The sequence below is a fragment of the Amblyomma mixtum genome, chromosome 1 (genome assembly GCF_055824585.1).
Source record: "Amblyomma mixtum isolate Tamu chromosome 1, ASM5582458v1, whole genome shotgun sequence".
Classification (NCBI taxonomy): Eukaryota; Metazoa; Arthropoda; class Arachnida; order Ixodida; family Ixodidae; genus Amblyomma; species Amblyomma mixtum.
Window position 1 is genome coordinate 130,252,699 of NC_143012.1, and position 23,002 is coordinate 130,275,700.

General features: G+C 47.1%; 2 protein-coding genes across 10 annotated transcripts in view; one reads left to right on the plus strand and one right to left on the minus strand.

The window, feature by feature from the left end:
- LOC149367588 (uncharacterized) overlaps nt 1-23,002 on the plus strand; it is a 1,242,925-nt gene that overhangs the window by 1,007,206 nt on the left and 212,717 nt on the right. Inside the window, exon 18 of one of the 6 annotated variants that reach the window (XM_089556303.1) lies at nt 2,437-2,475. The exons of the other annotated variants lie outside the window; for them this stretch is intronic. Within the exon in view, the coding sequence (XP_089412429.1) occupies nt 2,437-2,453 (17 nt within the window). The 3' untranslated portion in view covers nt 2,454-2,475. Of the gene's footprint in view, nt 1-2,436; nt 2,476-23,002 lie in introns of those variants that run through there. 6 annotated transcript variants of the gene reach the window in all.
- Nucleotides 14,043-23,002, minus strand: part of pck (Claudin superfamily protein pickel) — a 37,608-nt gene continuing 28,648 nt past the window's right edge. The window contains exons 3-4 of one of the 4 annotated variants that reach the window (XM_089556256.1): nt 18,444-18,550; nt 14,043-17,870 (exon numbers count right to left, since the gene is read on the minus strand). In XM_089556256.1, coding sequence (XP_089412382.1) covers nt 18,481-18,550 — 70 coding nt within the window. In that variant the 3' untranslated portion in view covers nt 14,043-17,870; nt 18,444-18,480. Of the gene's footprint in view, nt 17,876-18,443; nt 18,551-23,002 lie in introns of all 4 variants that reach the window. The other 3 variants (XM_089556250.1, XM_089556271.1, XM_089556263.1) reach the window with 3 other exon arrangements.

Below are 23,002 nucleotides of genomic sequence, written 5' to 3' on the forward strand. Positions count from 1 at the left end.
ATAATTTGACAGCACAGTTAAACAAAAATAAAGAAGAAAACCGAGCACTCTGTTTCAAAGGGAACGCTCCTCCATCCATCCATCCATCCATCCATCCATCCATCCATCCATCCATCCATCCATCCATCCATCCATACATCCATCCTTCCATCCATCCAGCCACCCACCCACCCATTCACTTGCCGACACTCGCAGTGCAGGTACATACCTTTCATTCAAGGTTTAGTGCAGCCAGCCTGTGCTGCACGAGCGAACACATCCACAGCGATGAACGAAACAAAACAATGCGAGGAATCTCAATTCAAGGTTAAAGAACTTGTTATCTGCCGCCATTGCATGACTCGGAGCCGGAGCCGGAGCAAAGGTAAGTGAACGCCATTCCAAGGACAACAACGAACCTCTTTCAGTTATGAACCAACAAGCCCAAGCATATACCCCTCTGCCTCGAGGCCGGTTTCGATGGGAAGCTAGACGTTGTATGTTTTACTTCCACTGTGGCCCTAGATATCAAGTTTTTGCTGTCGTGCTGTTTCGGTTCACCGAGAAAGGAGACCACGATAAGTTTTAACGGAAGGTATACTGATTCGTGTGAGACTATGCCTGCACTTCCGGCATCGCCTCGACTCTCTTTTGTAAAGACCATATTGTGGTTAAGAAAGTTCTTGTGTTGTTGGCTTAGATGCATTTATTGTAAACATAAAATCGTGGGTTGACAGCCGTCGAGTATGTCATAAATTCTGTCCAGATTATAATGGACCCCGGCAGTTGCTAATGTTACACTGGTTTCGGAAGGCAACTCTGTAACTGAGAAAAAAAAGAAAGAAAAAGGTGCCGTGAAAATAAGTAAGAGCCTTAGTTCCCGGGTTCGAACCCGGCCGCGGCAGTCGCGTTTCGATGAAAACGAAAGGTGCATGTGAAAGATCCCCAGGCGGTCGAAATTACTCCAGAGCCCTCTACTACGGCACCTCATTCTCTCTTGCTTCTTTCACTCAAACCTTGCTCCCTTTCTTTGCAGTGGTGGTGAAAAACTTTTATCAATAAGGAGTCCCAAAATAAAGAAAAATACGAAGCAGCATTGCGAGTGGCCTTCGGGCGCCCGGTTGTGGCGTCCAGGCCGTGCCTTGTCACGACGTCCTCTGCCCAGGTCATCATTGGTCACCAGCCGAAGTTTCAGGAATTATTTCCTTTACCATTCAGGTACTAGCGGAGGCTGGTACTAAAGGCATTTGAGTGCCTGACAGAGGTCCCAGCCCCCGAGTGTACAGAATCGACAGCAAACGCAGAATAATTACAATCAAAGTCAAACAACCGACTCACCACGCGAGTGACGGTGTGTTAATCAGGTGGCCCACATATCGCGGGTTCGGGCCGGAGCAAGCTGAGGGCACTGTCAGCGTTTGGTGCGCTCTCGCTCCGATGGAAGGAAGGCGCAGCTATTCGAAAGCACGAGTGTTTATTACACAGTGTGAGTTTATTACACGTGTTATTCTGTATATGATACCTGTATTCAGTTCACTGCATAGATAAGAAATGTGCTCATTCTAAAATAGTTCTTCCTGAAACCAGACGCCCAGAAACTTCTGTTCCTTTACTCGTTTAATCGCAGTGCCAATGTAGGCGATATGGATTTCTTTTCGACTGTTTTCTTAATTGTCTTAATGAAATGTATGTAGTCTTATCTGTATTTAGCTGCAACATGCTTTCTTCTTACTACCCCGATAACAAATTTAAGTAGCTATTTACGCTAGACTCTAGGAGATTAATGTCATGAGAAGCAAAAAATACGTTGGTGTCGTCGGCATACATTATTACTTCTTGAGCGCCTTTTTTGATTAAAATATCATTGACGTATAACAAAGGACCTAGCTTCGAACCTTGCGGGACGCCTTTCTGCCTTCTGCATTGTATCGGAGGACACATATTGGACTTTAGGATTCTTCCTCGCCATCTTGGAACTTTATCCTCGCCCCCCCTCTCTTATAAACGGGTGTCACGCGTGCAATCTTCAGTTTGTCGGGAAAAACGCCAGAGGAAAGTGTTAAATTGTTAATATTATTTATTTATTTATTTATTTATTTATTTATTTATTTATTTATTTATTTATTTATTTAGGAATACTGCAGGCTCCTTCTAGAGTCCAAGCAGGAGTGGGAAACACACGTGAATGATAACAAAACTACAAAACAAAGACAAAGGAAAAAGTCATACATTCATACTTTTCAAAGCGGCAATGAATTCCACTTCATCAGGAGAATCAACAACATTCTGAGGCAGCCTATTCCAATCGGACACAGTCTTAGGGAAGGAGAAATATTTCAGTGAATCGATAAAAGCACTGTAATCTTGTAAGATTTTCCCGCGGTTAAAGCCTGTGTTAGCTCGAGGTACAGGGGTAAGGGAGAGAGTTTTGTTTATTTGCGTCTTATTATTGTACAGAAGGTGCAAGAACTTAAGCCTGCATTCTGTGCGCCTGGATTGGAGGGTCTGAAGTTCCAACCATCCGTGTTACGCTATCTGTTCCTCTGTAACGGTTGCAAATAAAACGGACGGCCATTCTCTGTACCTTTTTCAACTTGTCTATATTTGTTTTGGTGTAGTGGTCCCATATGCATGACGCATACTCCAAAATCGGTCTAACCAGGGATTTGTATGCAGTGAGCTTCACCTGTGTTCGGGCTGTCGCCAATTTTCTTCGAATCCCCCATAAAGCTTTACGTGCGGTACAACATATGTTATCAATATGTTTGTTCCAGGTTAAAGTTGATGTTATTGTGACTCCGAGATATTTTACAGCTGATACTTCGTTAATTACATCCCCGCCAATATTGTATATGTGATGTAATGATTGCTTCTTGTTTGATACACGAAAAACAAAGCATTTTTTTTATGTTCAGAGCCATTTGCCACTTTTCGCACCAGCTGTGAATATTGCCAAGATTCGCGTTAAGAAGTTCTTGATCGTGTGGTGACCTGACCATTGTGTACACAACACAATCATCTGCAAAAAGTTTAACTACTATTCCAGGGTCTAGCTCGGTAACAATATCATTGATATGAATAAGGAACAAGACCGGGCCCAGGACAGACCCGTGGGGTACACCTGATGTCACTGGAAGGCTATCTGAAGAACTATTATTAACGTTAACATACTGTGCACGGTTGTCAAGATAGGCTTTTATAAAGTCAATTAGTATTCTGTTTATTCCAAAGTTATAAAGATTTTGTATGGATTTATTGTGTGGCACCTTATCAAAAGCCTTCTCAAAGTCCAGGAACACTGCATCGATTTGGCCAATGTCATTAATTGCAACAAAAAAAGTCATGGCAGGTAGTAATCAACTGTGTGACGGTGGAGAGCCCGCGCCGAAACCTATGCTGGGCATCTGACAATAAGCGGTTTTCTTCCAAATATTGATCTAGTTCTCTAGAAATTGTGTGTTCCAATAGTCAAACTAAAGGCGCCAAAAACCACACACACACACAAGACAAGAAAACGGGACAGAGCACCTTGTCTTGTGTGTGTGTGTGGTTTTTGGCGCCTTTAGTTTGACAATGAATCACCAACTAGCCCAGCAAGAAGTTCTCTTGTGTTCCACTAGCTTCGAGCTAACTGAAATTAAGGATATGGGACAGTAATTGGATACTGTTGTACGATCACTGCATTTGAATATAGTTACAACGCGCGCGTTTTTCCAGTCGGCAGGCAGTGCTGAGCTCGACAACGAAGCAGTAAAGATTGTGTGCAAGTAGTGCGATATCCACTCTGCGTAACGGTGCAGAAATGCTGCAGGGATATTGTCTGGCCCCGCTGCTTTTTTCACGTCCAAGTTTAAGAGTAAATTAAGAATACCTTCTCGAGTCACAACTACGTCCCGCATTGTCGACTGGAACTCCTCGGGTGCAAAACCAATGCCCTGGTCTTTAGGCGCGAACACTGAGTGGAAATACTTGGCTACGCATTTAGAGTATGTAACTTGTATGCCATTAACACATAAAGAAATTTCATTTGACCTGTTCTCATTTATAAATCTCCAAAATTTTGCCGGTGCCTGTTTGAGAAAGGTTCCGAGAGTAACTGAAAAAAAAAGTTGTCTTTAGCTTGCTTTACCCTATTTCTGAGCACATTTCGTAAGCTTCTAATGACAGCTAGTGGACGAGAAGGCATTCGCCGGAGTCGTTTTAGTTTCCGCTTCATATGTATAATATCTCATGTAATCCATGGATTATGTCTTTTGTTTTTGAGCTCGTTCGGAACAAACCGTTGCAGGCATTCGAAGCATATTGTTTTAAACCTGGACCATTACAGATTTACGTCCTCGTGCGTCTCAAAGCCCTGGTAATGTGTCTCTAAGTAGTCAAGAATGCTCACATCTTCTGCTCTATTAAAGTCTTTAACAATAACAGGTGAATTATTGCTTTCAGCCCTACTTTGGAGATGAAAAGTTTCTGATACTAGTTCATGGTCAGACACACCCCTCATAACGTCAACATGAGTACAGGAAATAGCAGGACTAACGAACAACAAATCTAAAGTGTACCGCGATGGAGGTCTGATTCGTGTAGGCACGCGAACAACCTGGGTGAGGTCACATGAAAAAGCAACGCTTAGAAGCAAGTTGGAATGTTTTAAATCGCCTCCTGATACTGTGATATTTGGCCAGTCAATATGAGGGAAGTTAAAATCACCGCCTATAATCAACTTCGTATGAACTTCCCTGTACTAATGTACTAATTGATGTACAAATTTCGTTGCTGTGACGCCTTGTCTGCTGTATTTCCTTTTCTTTGTCCTTTGGTGTTACACAAATCATGTACCCACCTGCGATGGTCTTGTAGTTCAAGACCGCAGTATTTATAAATAAATAAATAAAAATAAAAAACGCTGTACATAGTCACAAAACCGCTCAAGAAAAAGAATGTCCGCGTTAGGTGGGCGATATGCTAGTACACTACTGATCTGAGACACGACGTGTTTGATCGGTCCCGAAGCAATGCCATCCACACCTGCTGCTACATTATTTTTAATTTCAAGTACAATATAAGCGACCTGAGACGAATCCGTTGGTTGGAAAAAGAATGTTTGACATTAATGAGATAACTGCTGCATCATGGATGCTACTGTGTTTTTTTCTCATCAGATGCGCTGGAGATGCGTGAAGTGTTCGTTCATTGCATTAGGTAGTTCTTTTCCTTGAATTTTGTTGCCATTTAACTTGGGTTGTAAAAGTAAAGGCGCCAAAAAACCACACACACACACAAGACAAGAGAACGGGACAGAGCGCCTCTGTCCCGTTCTCTTGTCTTGTGTGTGTGTGTGTGTGTGTGTGGTTTTTTGGCGCCTTTACTTTTACAATGAATTACCAACTAGCTCAGCAAGAAGTTCTCTTAATTTAACTTGGGTGCTGGCGTGTAATAAGTCTTCTTTCTGTTTGTTATTGTGTTCACAGTTTCCCCTATCTTTTTGGGGTCATTTCGTATATCGTAGAAAAGACGCTCATAGTAAAGTTTTTTAGCATTCCTAAGGTCGCTTTGTAGCTTATTTCGGTATTTCTTGAATGCAGCGAGCAGACATTGGTTGCGGGTGCGTACAAAATTGTGGTACATGCCATTTTTGTCTCAAGGTCGCATGACCTTCTGCAGGAGCATTTCACACACAGCCACAATCAAACGGGCTGGATACCCTTCAGCCTCTGAACCTGGGCGCCAAAGACATCATGCGATGGCAAGACCTGCTTAAAGCATTCTGCAGGCAATTGATTCTTCGCTCATCTGACGAGCTTGGAATGGTCACTATCAAAAGGACTTTGTGAGATCTGGGAGTGTACGCCCAGCATAGCTGATCCTTCTTAAACACTAGCCGTAAGTTTAGGAACTGCAGTTCGCACCGGTACCTCACAAATAAACGCGATCCCCGGCTGTGAATGGTCAAAACACACAGCTTCCTTCTGACAGCTGCGCCTAAATAAGCGGCCGGAACGTCTTTCAGTATAACCCAAAAATCTTCAGCATAAAAAAAACAGGAACAACATGCGGATCACGTAGCCGACTTTCGATTTCGTTGCCAGCGGCTGACAGGAAAATGTCACAAAGTATGGGTGCCACAGACGACACACACCTCTTTTCCGGACAATAAACTCCCTTGAAACGATATGGCGGTGGAGTTCAAGTAAAATTCAAGCAAGGCCACGAAATTGTCGCTGCTGATTCCAGCTGCATTTTGGAACTGAACTTTGCCGGTTGTCATCATTTTCCTTCTAACCGCACTCAGGAGTCCTGGGTAAGGAACAGAATAATAAAGTTCCTCGATGTAAATTGAAAAATCAATGTATTCCTTACGAGGCCAAGACTCAAGTTCCTGTACCACGTGAGAAGTACGCACAAAAAAGGGGTCACCGCTCATCAAAATGCAAGGTGCCTCTGAAGGTGACCCGCTGCCATGTTCTTTTTTTCGAGACGATGGTGCGTAGAGCCATTCCAGGCTTGTGGGTTTTGACCGTTAAGAATGCTTCACGGAAGCCATTGTCTTCATCTGCAGCTCTCTTCTTGATGGCATCCAAATGCAAATCATCCAGGATATTCATTGCTTGTCTTTGAGTGCTTGCGTTGAATTTGACACGTTTGGAGTTCTTGTCGATGGCCACCAAAGCCGTTTCACGGCAGCACAGCGAAACCACCTTCTTCGTCAGCTTGGAGCGCTAAAAAAGCATTTTCTTTCAGAGCATTCAACACTTTTTGTAACGGCGCACATTTCGATGGTTTGGCCCCAGCGCATCCCACCACGCAGGTTACGCCGTCTAATATGACCCTCTCTTTTTCGCGCTCCGGCGCACGGCTTGCCACATTTCTGACCATAGCCAGCAACTCTTGACGCTTGGCTCGCGGTGGAAAGCTGGATTCTGGACCTTTTTCTGAAGTCTCCTTGAATTTTCTTGGAAGAACCACCTCTTCAAAAACGGAAAGCCTGCTGGAACGGCAAGTCTCCTTGGACCGGGAGAGCAGAGTCGTCAACGCCCGTTGCCACAAAAACTCAATGGTCCTTGCCGCCAACCTTTTCATTTCTTTTAGCTGTCTCTGGTCCTTCATGGGTTGTCTTCCAAGCAACATAAAGACGTTTGCACAGTCCTGGAAAATCCGGACTAGCTTCCAGTACTCAGACTTGAGTATCTTGCCTTGTGTGACCCCACGATGGCTGCAGAACAGCAAAGAGAGCTTGAGGGGAATGAATTTCCGCTTCAGACTACTCGTGTCTGGCGCTGGTTATATGGTTTCAGGTTTTCGGGAGACAGGTTTTCCGTTGTCACTTGTTTTCTTATACTGTTTCATGTGCACCGTTTTTTCTGCGTTCTTGTTGGCCATTTTAGTTTTCCATTGTCACTCGTCTTGTTTTGTTTATGCACGAAGCTCAGAAATTTAAGGGAAAATATGTGCCGTGTTTCCTTTTGACACGTGCGCTTCTGCTTCGTGAAGGAGCTTACACGTTAGGTGATTTTTCGGTTTCTTAGGCGACGTGTCTACTGTACTGAGGTGTTTTCCTGTCAATCACCTCGCTCGCGTGTGATCTGTTTGCTGATTGTGGATGATAGTTTTTGTTGTTGAGTGCTTTCCTTGTGTTTGGCTCGTGATACGGCTGGGTGTTGCGTATATATGTAGGGTGTGATGCAATAAACCTGAGTCGAAAGTTGGCGCCTGTCCGGCTGCTTCACGTTCCTTCCTGTCCTCGTCCCATTCGAGCCTTTTCTGTATCAAACATGGCTACGAACCAAGTAGGCCGAACCAAAGTACTTCTAGAGTCTATGATTTACCTTGTGATTTCATGCGTATTTCTCGCAATGACAGTGCATTCGTGAAGGGCTCACAGAAACGGTAGGTTTCCCAGGTTTCTCTTTACTGTGTTGTAAACATTGTAGGATTGCTCCATAAGAGACGATCATTGAGGCAACGCCCAGTCTGCCCCATGTAGACCTTGCCACAGCTCAAGGCAATTTTATAGACCACGCCAACTTTGCAAGAAACGAAAGGTGCCTCGTGTTTAACTGGGCAGATTCGCCCTCGGAGAGCTGGGGCGTTCACTCTTCGACAAAGCTTGGATAGCCTGTCGGCCGCCGAGAACACAACACGGACACCTGCCTTATGCCCGATCCTCTAGAGCCTGTGAGACAGAGTGTGCAGGTAAGGCATCACAGCAACCTTGTGTTGGTGACCTTCACTTCCTTTGAGTTTCCTCAACAGGGAGCCGGCTACTGAGATGAGCAGGTGCTCGGTGTAGCCAGCTTTTACCAGCCGCTGAGCCTGCTCTTTGAGGCTTTGGCCCATAGAGTGTACACAGGACTTCATTTCGGGCATTTTGAAGCATAGGCTCACGATGCCTCTCTTAACAATCTTAGAGTGAGCCGAACTGTAAGGCAACAAATTGCTGAGGCTTAGCTTTGGTTAAGCCTAGGTAATTTCGAAAGCAAGCTTGTAGCATCTTCGATATCCATAGCCTCCATCAGGTTAAACGGTAACACAACACAAGAATCTTCACTCGCGTCCGAAGTCTTCCATAGCTATACCGAAGAACCGGCGAGCAGGCGCTACTTTTCTCTACACCCGATAGAACCTGGATGTCTGTGAATGACGTCATACCACACGCTGCAACACACATCCATCACCGCAGCGAGGCCTGCAAGCTCTTGCAACTTGTATGACGTCAATCGCTTGCCGCCGTTCGCAGGTGGTCAACCGGCCGCGAAGTTCTAGCTGCGGCGCGCTGAAGAGCCGACTTGGTGCCCCATCTCGCCCTCTGGTATGACGTCAGTAGTCACATGACCGACCGCCAACTGTCGTTCGGCCGCGAAGTCTAGCTGCGGCGCGCTGAAGAGCCGACTTGGTGCCCCATCTCGCCCTCTGGTATGACGTCAGTAGTCACATGACCGACCGCCAACTGTCGTTCGGCCGCGAAGTCTAGCTGCGGCGCGCTGAAGAGCCGACTTGGTGCCCCATCTCTCGCTCTGGTATGACGTCAGTAGTCACATGACCGACCGCCAACTGTCGTTCGGCCGCGAAGTCTAGCTGCGGCGCGCTGAAGAGCCGACTTGGTGCCCCATCTCTCGCTCTGGTATGACGTCAGTAGTCACATGACCGACCGCCAACTGTCGTTCGGCCGCGAAGTCTAGCTGCGGCGCGCTGAAGAGCCGACTTGGTGCCCCATCTCGCCCTCTGGTATGACGTCAGTAGTCACATGACCGACCGCCAACTGTCGTTCGGCCGCGAAGTCTAGCTGCGGCGCGCTGAAGAGCCGACTTGGTGCCCCATCTCTCGCTCTGGTATGACGTCAGTAGTCACATGACCGACCGCCAACTGTCGTTCGGCCGCGAAGTCTAGCTGCGGCGCGCTGAAGAGCCGACTTGGTGCCCCATCTCGCCCTCTGGTATGACGTCAGTAGTCACATGACCGACCGCCAACTGTCGTTCGGCCGCGAAGTCTAGCTGCGGCGCGCTGAAGAGCCGACTTGGTGCCCCATCTCGCCCTCTGGTATGACGTCAGTAGTCACATGACCGACCGCCAACTGTCGTTCGGCCGCGAAGTCTAGCTGCGGCGCGCTGAAGAGCCGACTTGGTGCCCCATCTCTCGCTCTGGTATGACGTCAGTAGTCACATGACCGACCACCGACCGTGAAGGGTAGGCTGCGGTACCGCGAAGAGGCGACACCTGGCGTAGTATTGCTTTCGCAATAAAAGGACTTGCCCCCTCTCGGTTCGTACCACCAACACGGGTGGTTTCCTGCTCTCGGTAGCCTTAGGTCCAGAAAGCGTAAAGACTCACTCTCGGGTATCTCATGGATCAAATCGAGGGGCGCGAGACACTGTTCAAAGGAAGAAAGCACTTCTAAAACGGCATCAGCAACCGACGAAGAAAGCTGCTCATTTAGCAGTCGGCCATGATGGGAGAGGTAGATATCGCTTTTGATTGGAGCAATGCAAGCGCCGACACACACTCCGATTGTCTGGATAAAATTACTTTCACCCCATGCAACGAAACGAGAATTAAAATAAACGGTCAACAGTTCTAAGAAGCCGCCCTCCGAAATACCACTAGAATTCCGAAATGTGACGCAACCGAACGCGTCAATTTTGAAAGCCGCTAGGATGTCAACGACTATGACGTCGACGACGTCTTCGAGATAGCTTCTGCTGGGCGCGACGGCGCAACTGTTGTTCGGCACTAAGTTTTCGGACAGCGGGGCGGCCGAAGACGTCGGTCAGGCTGGTTTTGAGAGCCGGCCACGTAGGAAACCCGCTTCGCGGTTATGGAACCACAATTAAGTTGACATCGGTCCGGTAGAAGATGACGTTCGTGAGCTTAACGACGTCATCCCATATGTTATAAGCACTCACGCGTTCGTAGGAGGCAAGCCAGCCCTCTACGTCGGTATCGTCCATGCCGCTGAAAATAGGGTCGCGCTGACGAACGGTACCGCAAGAGATGACAGCGGTGGGCGGGGTGTCGGGCGTCGTGGTAGAGCCTGGTAGCCTGGGCATTGAGGCGTAGCTCCAGGGAAAAGAGCAGGCAGCACCTCCACCAAGCATAAAGAGGCAACTCACACAATTAATGTTGACGGCCACAGTCTTTATTGGAACGGTCCTACTGGGCAGACCAGCGTTCGTGAGCGCCAACCCGAACTTGATGATGATGATGATGTCCTCAGGCTGAATGGCGCTAGCTGCTGAGGCATCAAATCCCAACTCTCTTTCTTACATAAACAATAATTTTCAGCAGCCACTTGACCAGGGTTCGCTACCAACATATAACAGAGAAAGGCGGGCTAGTTGGTTACTAGTATTAGAATCCACCTTGAAGACCAGGGAGGTTGGTTTCTTCCTCGTCCCTTGTCTTTATGTGCGGTTTCAAGGTGCATTCGCCACCTACCACGCGGAAGGCCAAGAAGGCAGTTCTGCTGTACAAATTCGGGTAACAAGCATTCTCCACTAAACTACCCAACAATTTCTCTCACCAGCATTTGTTGTGAATTCCTTGAAGACATCCCGTTTTCTCGTCTAGCTCACTTCCTAGAATCAAACACTTTCTTACCGCAATTTTAACACACCTTCCGTAAATCATATTCACGTGAATCCCAACTTGCATCCTTTACTAACAAGTTGCATGTGATTCTTGATTGCAGTTTACCAGCTGACTGTGTGTTCATAGTTTTCACAAAAGCGTTTGATAAAGTACACAATAGCTCACTGCAACACAAATTGCAATGTACCCAAAGAACGTGGCTTTTCTTACAAACCATCAACAGTTCGTTTCCATTAACGACCTCACCTTGGATCCGAGTGTTGTTCCTCGAGACTCCGTGCTTGGTTTTCTCCTCATATACGTTAACGACGTACCCTCCTGCATTTCACCTCACATTCGACAAATGCGTAATATTCAGGGAAATAACTTGAAACATTCAATCTGGCCTCAGTTCTATTCAACGTTGGCTAATGGACCTTAATGTTAACAAGTGCAAGTTCAGGTGTGTGTGTCGAGCGACCAATAACTTGCTCTTGTATCACTTAACAGCATGACTCAAAACTGCACATTCCTATAAATACCTTGGTGTTCACATTACTAATGACCTTAACAACCTTGTTCATGTTACACGTTGTTAGAAACTCTTACAAAGCACTTGGACATTTTCGCCGTAACTTTGATAAAGCACCCTCATCTCTGAAGCTTTAACTGTATCAAACACTCATTTTGCCTAAACTTACACAGCGTCAATATTGAAATGGACAAAACACTCCTGCTCAGTTCATTCTAACCACAACAGAACTGCAAACATAACATGCATGAAAGCTAGTCTCGGTCTCCCATATCTCTTGCATCGCGTTGTAGAACGCTTTGTCTTTGCCTTTTTCATAAACTTTTTCACCATTCTTGCGTGCGCGAAGAACTTATTTCACCCCCACAGTACATGTCACGACATGTAGATCAAGCCCACAAGGTTGGAATACTATTCTACAGAACAAAAAGCTACTTTCATTGGTTCTATGTCGTATGGCCCTGAAGGCATTTCAAATAAATAATAAATATGCAGTAGACATGCCAAATCAGCAAGTGACTAGACATTATCAAAAACACCGGCAGCTCATGCATGGAGGATCAGAAAGCACTGGTCCAATGGGCAGCAGTCTCCAGTGAGGACAGCTAAGTTGTACCATATTTACTCGCGTAATGATCGCACCCCCGAATTTTGTTGGCAAAATTCAATTTTTTTTTATTCCCCGCGTAATGATCGCACCCAGAACTTGACGCTGCAATTTGTCGACGATGCCAAGTCTAGGCGACGATGATCGTACAATTGCTATCTGTCTAGATGGCACGTGCAGATGACCATCTTGCTCTGTCAGCATTGCAGCGGCAGCCGTCTGTTGGCTGACCTGCAGTCACACGGGCAGTCTAAATGCTGTTATGCGTAGTCGCGGATACCAAAATTATCTGCGGTAATCTCGAATAACGGTTCGCCGTTGTCGCAAGGCACGCAACCGTTTTGGGTTGCGGTGCAACGAAGTGACGCGGTGATCCGGCTAAACTTTATTGTTCTCGTAAATAATAAGCGCTGGGATACGGGAATGTCAAAAATGAATCTTCCTTGAGGATCGCTGGCCTGTACCGAGTTGCTGGTAGGAGTAATAACTGCGATACAAGCTATAGTTTTACGTTCGCAGCCGTGTAGCAGCTGCCGCCGTTGCAGCGCGAGTGACCCGATCTGCTTGCACGCCAGCTCCGCTGCTAAGGCGTCGCTGAAATCGATCGTATATATTTTTTTTAATACGAAACAATTAGGTTGTCAGTAAGGCAGCGCCGTAAGTAGAGCATTCATTATAGCGTTGGTCAGTTCAAAAGCGTCGTCCACTATGGCTTCGATACGAAACAAGTTAGGCCTAGCGACGACTAGGGAGTACAGAGCGCCGCCGTGCTCGCGGGCGACACCATTGCGGTAAGCTCGCGGAATCTAGTGCTGCGAGCGTTCCAAATTTGTCGCCTACTTTAACGATGCGGCAGGGACCGGACATTCTTCGGCTTAACGGCGGTGAAATGCGTAGCTTGAGCGCCGCGGGACGTTGGTGCTGTCGCTAGCGTTTGCTGCGCCATCGGACGAGATTGAAGGCTGCATAAAAGCGCCGTCGCGCAGCACTATACACACTGCCTATTTTGATGAGTTGCTGTCGGAACGTGATTTAGAGCGAAGAAAGTACGTTCTTGAAGCGGGCCAGCTCGCGCGCTTTTCGCACTCTTATCTTCTCGGTTAACGACGTAAGCCGAGATCGGTTCGCGATAACTGCGTTCAGCGGCGTAACTGCGGGTAGCGCGCCCGAGTGACAAGGATAGTCTGACCTGCAACTTGTTTGCGTTTTCGGGGCTCAAAATTTTTTGTTAAAAATTTACCCCGGGTAATGATCGCACCCCTAAATTTGCGTCAGTTTTTTGGAAAAAAAAGTGCGATCATTATGCGAGTAAATACGGTATTCATTCATTCATTAGAGCGCATTCCACTCACTCATGCGTAAACGGAATATTTGTATGCTCATACGTTGCACTGAAAGCCTCAGCTGGCCCACAGCCTTGTTTGGATCGCATGCTTCAGTTCAACATGAAAATTCATTCTTTTAAGCAGTGACGTGATTGCACAGAGGGCCCTGGGATGAGCTTGACATCTGCACTTCAGTCAGTGCCCAACTTACTGCGAACAGTCAGGCAGCGATACTTAAAAAGACTGAAATATCTATCACCTAAGCTGCAATGAGTCTAGATTCGTTAGTTTTGTAAGCAGTGTGGTAGGGGATGTCTTCCTTCGTGTCCCATACATTCCAGTGTAGGCTGAACAAAGGGTTTGCAGATCCAACTCCTTGCAGGTAATAAATACCTTCATGGTTCCCTTTAGATGTTGACAATGTGGTCATTCCACCAAAGATTAGATTGAATTCTTCATTTTAACATGTTCCCTTATCACCCGTGCCCTTGCATGCTCGAGTTTTCTTGACATTGCAGAAAGACAAGTCTTGACAAGGTGATGTTAAAAATCAATTTATTTCCCACTGAAATATGCATATCACATAAAACATCCACACAAAAAGTTTGTGATGGGAGATGTAGCAAGTGGAGAAACAAAAAAAAAACAGTGCCCACTGTGCTCATTACATGCCCGAAAAGTAGCCGCACATGGGCCAAGGTCCAAAATGCAGCGCACAACAGAACCAAGCACGTACAAAACATGACACTGATCAGACGCGGTGCCCCAGAGACAAGCGTGACTAGATGCTGCTTCTTTGTTGATTCCTTCAGCACCTTGTTCCAAGGACACTTCCAGTGGTGCACAGACTCCTCATGAATACACTCCCTGCACTGCACAACTTGGGCCGTGCAAAGAAAAGGCCAAGTTCCACAATGCACTGAGACCAGGACATGCCATCCACCATCTCAGTCGTGAGAAAAATGATTGCATGACATGTGAAGCCAACTGCTGAAAGGACTGAGCGAAATCAGCCTGGCGAGGAAAGACACTGCAAGGACCTGTACACAAGCAATGTTGGCAGTCGAGAAGAAGCTGCATAGCTGAGCTCCAGTCTGCACGGTTTGGAAACAAAGCATAAACAACAGGCACAGCAGCTAAAATTGTACTCTGAAAAACAAGTAAGTATGAGACAGACCTGCTCCTTGGCACTGGGTCTGTATCTTGTCCAACCTGCTTGTTTTTGTTGTGTGGTTGTAGCATAATTATTCTGACATGCTCCTGAATGAAATTTAGTAGCAAGTCCCCTTCTTCCTGTCTGTGTTTTTCCTGGCGTGCTGCTCCTTAATTACTTTACCAGGAAGCCCAGCGGGCCATCACAGTGCAAACCACCCTGGCCAAGGCACCTGTTTCAAGGTTTGCTTACAGCTTTGAAACATCGCCACACGATGAAAAATCCATGAATGGCAATGCAAAAACCTTGCACGTGCATGCCAAAGGCAGCACTCAGCACATGGAAGCAAATGCATCGGGTTATCATCATCATCAGCCTGACTATGCCCACTGCAGGGCAAAGGCCTCTCCCATGTCTCTCCAATTAACCCTGTCCTTCGCCAGCTGCGGCCACCGTATCCCCGCAAACTTCTTAATCTCATCCGCCCACCTAACTTTCTGCCGCCCCCTGCTACGCTGGCCTTCTCATGGAATCCACTCCATTACCCTTAAGGAGCAGTGGTTATCTTGCCTTCGCATTACATGCCATGCCCAAGCCTACTTCTTCCTCTTCATTTCGACTAGGATGTAATCAACCCGCATTTGTTCTCACCCACTCTGCCCGCTTCCGATCTCTTAATGTTACACCTATCACTTTAGGTGTATGCGACTAAAACATACACATTCGTGTAAGGGCCGCACCCCCAACTTGGCAGCCGGTAATTTGGAAAAAGAAAAGTCAGCATAATTTTGGCCATTACGCTGGGAGCTGACAGCCTGCAACACTTGGTCGCACGCATCATCCTTCTCGCCAGGCTGCAACCACAGTGCGTCAGAGCTGCACTGATCGCAAGCTGGGGGGTGCTACTTACGCTTGAAGAATTGGATAAAACAGCGCAACGGAAGACGAGACAAGAGAAGGACAATCAGTGACGTGCCTATTTTCAGTCAGGTTATGTGGTCGTGCAGTATCTTTTTCTCATGCTTTTCTGGTGTTTTTAGTTGTGCCATTTCATACATATGCTGCCTTGCCTGCGGCAATAAACCAATTGGTTGTTAGTCAGTGCTGGTGTTTGTCTTTCTCTTGTCTCGTCTTCCGTTGTGCTGTTTTAACCAATTCTTCAAACATGTACCAACCAGCCCGTATTTCGCCTCTTCTGGAATTCGCTACTTAAGCTCCTCTTGTCCACACAGGTAAAGACGCAGTCATTATGACATACCTGCACTATGAATGTGCCTGCGTGGTGTAGCTGCAGCGTGTCGCATACTGATGGACTAGGAATGCAGTCTGCTGCGTAGCAGCCTGAGAGGCGGCGCTTGTTCGTCGGCTGTGTTCACATGAGGAGGATTGCTCCTATTGCTGCGATGCGCCGCTGGTGTGTCCAGCGCCATCTACGGGAGCCTCTTGTAAAAGCCACCTTTTCGACCAATCTGGATTTGTCGACACGGGTCCTTACGCTGTACAAAAAAACTAGATTTGGGAGTACCCACGCTGGAGGCACGTTTTCTTGCAGCAGGCTCAGGTGATACGTGCGACAGCAGCACGCCATTCACCGAGTGTCGCTAGGCTAGGACTGCAAAGGAGCCTGCTTTGCATCGAAGCCGCACTGAAAATGCTTTGAATCTATGCAGTTTAGTATAAAAGACCTAACCACCACACAATACTCTCACGTCACAGTGTTCGCATAATTGAGCTCTGCAAGGCCTTTGAGACAGTGAAAAGCAGGCCAGGCGAACAACACCTCACATTGATGGCTGCGGATTGCACTTGTGGCGCACCGCTCTGAACCGTCGGCCGGCATCGTTGCTGTGTCAGTCGAGCGGAAGATCTTCAGCGGATTTAGATCTTCACTTAGAATCGAGTGGTATCTGCCACTATAAACTGATCTGGTAACCTGTTTTACTTTATCTGGTTGATTCGCACCAGTCGTGGGCGTGCATCTTATACTTTCAATGCATTACACATTTGAAGGACTCCCCCGCATTAAATTACCATAAAAATAACAGGGACGCGTAATTGAGGCTACACTGTAGTTGGAAAAATTTTATGCAAAAATGGTGGTCTCATGTAAGGCCTGCATTGGAAAAAAAAACTGTGGCCCTTACATGAATACATGCCTACATATAGTACATACTACAGACAAAAATGCATAAATCCCTCTGTGTGACCAACCCAATTAGGATTGTGCATTCTGCCATCCGTTGTTGTCTCTGCATCCATGTTCACAATGCGTACGGATGAAAATTCAATAAACGAGCTGAGACTTCAAGCAAGGTACTTCACCCTGAGCCAAAAATTTCAGCCATGGAACAGAGTAAGTAACAGTGCACAGACACTACAACCATTGGTACTGTCTTTTAAAAGCCTGGAGAGATGGCAGGTGCACTACAACAGTGCCACGGAAGGCCACTGCTGGAAGATGCCCAACCGAGCTCCACTGTTCCCAAGCCACTGCAGACACCCTTGGCCACGCATGTGGACTGAGGTCAGTATTGAGGGGAGGTCGAGACGGGTGGCTGCTAGCACAGTGTGTAATCTGAAGACTCCAAGATACTTTTGAATTCAACAAAGCGAGTTAAAGAAAGCAGGTGTTATTGCACCAACTACAGGCCGAAGCTTCAAATTCAAATGCCCTCCTCTCATGAAGTGGGACGAGAGAGAAGGCCAAGAAAAAGAAATAAAACTGGGGGTCGACCAAACCGCACACTGCATACAATCACACACCCCATGCAACCTACAGTGACGCTCAGTGCACACACAGGAGCTTGGATGCCAAAGCCTGCCCACCGGTTTCCCACGAATGGGGTGCTCCCAGTAAGGGCTCATCTTGAAGTACTAGTACGCTTATGGCTATTCAGGGAATGCGAGTGCAAATTTTGTACTGCTGAGGCTGAAAGGTGGCACTGCCACCCACAGGTCCAGTGTGGGCAGCTGACAGTCTGGGCAAAAGATGGAGGAGGCAAGCAGGCAGCCACTGGGCATTGATGTTCACCAGAAACTTTTGAAGAAGCGCCACAGAAGCCAAGAAATGGCATCCAAACGCACGTCACATGATGAGCACACCCTCCGTCCCGTGTTCAAGTGCAGCCAGTCAGCAGAGCAAGTGGAGTGGGGATCTTCATCACACAGAGGTGCTGCCATCAGCAGGGAAAAGGTAAAGGCGCGTTGCCGGCACTGTCCTTCACAGGAGAAAGGGGGGGGGGGGGAAAGAGGAGCGACAGTCAGTGAACACAGCTGGTACCACCCCACTCCTTTCAGCAACAAGGGGATGGTGCGAGTGCACACAAACAGCCACGAGGGCCCCTGCTTGCATGCTGCAGGATGGACAGCAGGTGATGGCAGTGCAAGCACAGGCATTTCAGTCTGACTGCTGCTCCAAGGAGCAGAGAAAGAGTGCCAGTCTGCAGTGGGGCCGGTGTTCCCACCCACAGCTGATGGAAACAGTGGTCTAGCTATTAGACACCTTTAGCATACCATGTTACCGTTACCAGAGTACCGGGAGCCCGCGTGCAGCCAATGCGCATGCGCAAATCGCCCTGACGGCGCCAGATGGTGCCACATACCCGGCAGCTGCGCATGTGCTTGCAGCAATCGGGACCAATCAGCGCATGCTCAGAGGCGCATGTGGCAACAAGTAGAAAAGCAGAGCTCGACAGACACTGTGACTGCAAACACTTGGTCACACTGCGTTCCCTTATCTGGCATCTTCTGCACAAGCTGCATCAAAGCTGAACTGAGAGGGCGCACACTGCTTGCCCACGTGTCAGCTGCAGCACAGGGCCCGCTATTCGGCTCCAGTGGGCGGCGGCTTCTCTGCACGGGAGGCCTCGAGCAGAGAAAGGGAGGTGCCGGGCCTGTGTGTTAGAGAGGAACGGGAGTCCCAGCTGCAGTTAGTGGTTAGTGGGGCTGCGGCATGCCAGGAAACACAATGCAAGCAATGCCTGTTAGTAATAAAAGGGTACTGCACGACAACGCAAGTCATTTTAGAGTGGCAACTTCTGCATACATTTCAGTGCTCTGTGCAATGCGCCTTTTTGTTTCTTCTCCAATACAGACAAGTCCTAACAGATTGAACCCAGATACTTCCAGTTATATTGGCTACATGAAACAGAGATTAAATCCAGCACATATGCATAGAAAAGTCGCACTGATCGCTCGATATATCAAACTACCTCTCCCAACAGATCTTGCTTCTTCGGAAGGCACTCATTGATCGCTCAGAGATGGGCTGGAACTGCAGCCTTGGGCTGGCAGCACCAGTGCTGTGCAACTAAATACCAAAGTGAATGTGAATTGTACTCCATTCCACATTGCTGTCGTGTGGTGCAGCAAAACAAACTAAAACCAGAGCTGTGCGTTGGTTTCAGTCAGCGGTTCAGTTTGCAGGATTACTTGTTACACTAACCACGCTGCTGCATTTCTCCTGCGACATCACGATGCACAGAGGGTTGCCAACGCAATGTCTGCTGCAAGGAGAGGGCCAAGTTTGGGCGCTTTAATCCCACACAATCCTTTCTCACAGCTTTGATAATACATATCTCATGAAAAATGACAGCTTTTGCTTCAGGAAAATAAATCTCATATTACCACGTTTACAGACAAATTATGGATTACAAAGTATGAAATATCTTATTTCTAACGCTTTAAACGAGAATGCGGTGTTAGCTGAAAGTATCAATTATACTTCTATTAATACACTAAAAAGATTCTTGCACGAAATTTTCATGGTGTAGTTGCAGTTGGGCTCACAGTTATTGTGAATTCTATAATGTGTACTTTCCTTTCGAGTGACTTTTCTGTAACGACTACTTTTGAGTGGAATGGACTATATTTGATTTATGTTCGTCATACTTATTTGTTGTACATTATTGATTATAAGTGTCTCTCCTGATGGATTCTGCATTTTTCTGATGATTCTGCACAGGGTTCTGCTGAAACAGATTTTATTTTGTTTACATATTGGCACAACAGTTGTGCACAAGTTCAAACATCATGTTGAACTGTTTTCGTTCTAAGTGTTTTGTATGTGTTCCTTCCTTAGTTTATGTTTTGGTTGTTCGGAGTGCATCGCTATCAACTTTGTTTATGGGGTCAGGGGACCCAGCCAGGTACCGGTTTTGTACCTATTGTTCCCGGCCCTTAGTTTTCTGTACTGAGAACTAAAATGTTAATAAACTCAAACGCAGGCTGTCAAGATTTTTTCCCCTCTGAATTGGATCAATGCAGCTTCGACTGCAGTGGAACCCGGTCAGAATTCAGGCTGCCACAGATGGAGACAAAGAATGCACCACGTTTGTCCTCAATCTTTGTCTCCATCTTGAGCGCATTGTTACAGCATGCACTACAATGTAAGGCCTGAACAGCTGTGGTGATTTTCTAGAGGAGTGCAAATATAGCAGGTTTTTTTATCTGAATTGAATAGGAACAAAAAATTTCAATCAAATATCAAACAAATTTTCAACTGAAATCAAACAAATCTAGACAGACTCGTCATCAAGCAAAAGAAAAATAATAACAAAAATGATGCACACAGAAATGGACACTGCTTCATTAGACAGCATAACAGTAAGCAAAATGCAATGTGGTCATGCAGAAGGAGTGACACTCCATGAATGGACACAACTGGCAGCTAGAATAATGCGATGGGAAGTAAAACGTGATTATCGGACTATCAAGAGACTGGAAAATGGCCACCAAGATCGAGTTATCGAATGCCCCCAGAAAAACTAAAGAAAACATGGAAATGAGGTGAAGAGGACAAAACACACCGCACACGACCAGACAGAGCAGCAGTGCCGGTGGCGAGGCTATTTTTTGGCCAGTATTGCAGATGTGCACCAGGTCACACGGTGAATTCCTCACATCAATGCTGAGCAAAACGAGAAGGCAGAGCTCACGCTACAAGAGTCGTAAAGACAGGACCAGTGCCATGGGTGTGGGTTTTATGTACGAAGCACATTGTGCAAGAATCAAACAAAAAAAAGTGTGCTTTCGTGTTGGGATTGTCAGCCATCTTGTTTTCATCAAATGGGAAAGCAGCATCGCAATGCAATCACTCCGTGCGATAAACGATGGAGAAGCAAAAGCCAAGAGTGCGCTTTTGTGCTTCTTTCCAACACTTTAAACTCGATCTTCGAATAATACGCCTAAAGGCTGTGAATGCTCTACTTTCTGCAAGTTGGGGTGGCCTTTGGTTGGTGTTGAATATTCCGATATTTTCGAATATCCACTCCAAATAACACACATGATACATATTTGAAATTACGTGCACCCCGAGCACTTTCATGCCCATCTGGACTACTGTAAGGAAAGCAAGGATACAGAGCAGCTGCCTATCCCCTGAATACAAACTTACGATGCCTTGTGTGGAAGAATTTGCTTCTGAGCTGGTTGGTGCAGGTCCCAAGAGAACAGGCAAGCATGCATGAGGCTGACCAACTCAAGCAGACAGGCACATATACGGGGGATGGTATGATGTGTATGGTCAGTAGGCACAGGGTGAATTACAAAAAGGTGTAAAGGGCCATGTCGGAAAATAAAAAATGTTTCCAAAAAAGAGAAGGTTGCAACCACAGGCATTTCTCAGGAGAAGTATGCGCTCAACGTGAAAATCCATAAAGGATTCAGACAGAATTTTATCAGTGAGCAACCGGGTGCTGATGCAGGCTTCACTGTGATCACCACTGCTTCCAAAACTTGGCATACGTTTAGGGGAATCGCCCAAGGTGGAGTAGATTTTGCAATAAGGGAGTAATTACTCATTGGTGTCCACCTGAGCGCAGCCATACGGCTACAAAGGAAAGCTATACAGCTTTCTCAGAAACTTCGCAGTTAAAGAAAAAATGGCTGAGGCTTAGCTAAGGTTAAGCCTAGTCAGATGCGAAGCATATTGATGGCTAGGCTTGGTAACACATGGCTTTCCTTGGTTGACGTTCATTCCGCTCTTCATCAGTCTCTGTGGCACGCTGAAGCTTTCGCTTCTCATTCAAATCAGCCCTGCTTCTAGGCGGCATCCCTACACCTGGCCGCCTCGTAAGTGCCCGGAGAGCGAGGCAAGCTCAGCTTTATACCGCTGCTGTAGCGTCACGTGGTCAGCCTCTGCGCCTCTGATGTGGAGCCTCCACCGCCGCGGCCGACCGCGCGAGCCGGCAGCCCATCTCTCCTCTGCTGTGACGTCATGTTGTCACGTGGTCACGCTAAAGGTCAATGGTAGCTCCACCGCCGCGCTCGACGGGCTGTAGTGTAGCTCTAGTAATATGCTTCGCATAAAATTCATCCTGGTCCGGGGTTTGGACCCGGGACCACCACTTCACCGGAGCAGTCGCTCTACCAATTGAGCTAACCGGGACAGCACGCTTATGGTAGGGCAAGAGCGAATTGATCAATAACTCGAAGCGGGAACTGTGTTGACCAAATGTTTAGCTGTACAGCTTTCCTTTGTAGTCATATGGCTGTGCTTGGGTGGACGTCAATGAGTAATTACTCCCTTATTGCAAAACTTGGCACGTGAGCTCGTTTTAGCCCCCACTGCTTGCAACACTGTGCCTTGCCTTTCAATCAGCAACCCCAGAGGACCAGCTGAGAAACAGTTCTTCCCACACGAGTCCAGCCATTCGAAGAAGGGGTGGCGACAGCAGGGCTTCAGGTAGTGGACACGTTTTGGTCCGCGTTTTCTTGCACCTTCTACGATGAGTTCATGGGAGCTATACGGGCAGCCCCACTGAAACAGGATTTTATCTGCTGTGTGTGTGTGAAACATTGCTCGAGTGGTATAAAGGCATTCCCAATGGCAGAATGTCCAGCTCATCACCTATGGAAGGAGGTGTTCAAAAGCCAAATGTAGTCATCCCATACACACATGCGCTCTCTTATGCACTTATACTCCGTTTCATACATAGCAGGCACTGCTGCGAAAGTTGCTGAACTACTGCGTCCGGGAAACCATATTACTCCGCCACGTATCATTCATTCTTCTCGAAATTCTGGTCATTGTTTGGATGAAAATAAAGAGCGGTATAAAACGATGTGGTAGCATTGAAAATCACGGTCGAAGCTGTCAGGCGCTGAGTGTTCGGGCTCGGTGGCCATAATTTTCACACAGTGTGAGCTACTTTTTGGGCGCGGATTGAGTAGGAGTGATTCGCTCTACCAACCGCGTATCATACCGCCACGTGTACTCTTTGCTTCTCGAAGTCTCGATGAGTCGCAGGACGAAAATGGCAAGAGGCAAAAGAAGTCCAGGAGGTGCCAGTCACGGCACTCGAGATTTGTCGCAACGAAATATGCTTCTGTTCGCTTTGGTTGTA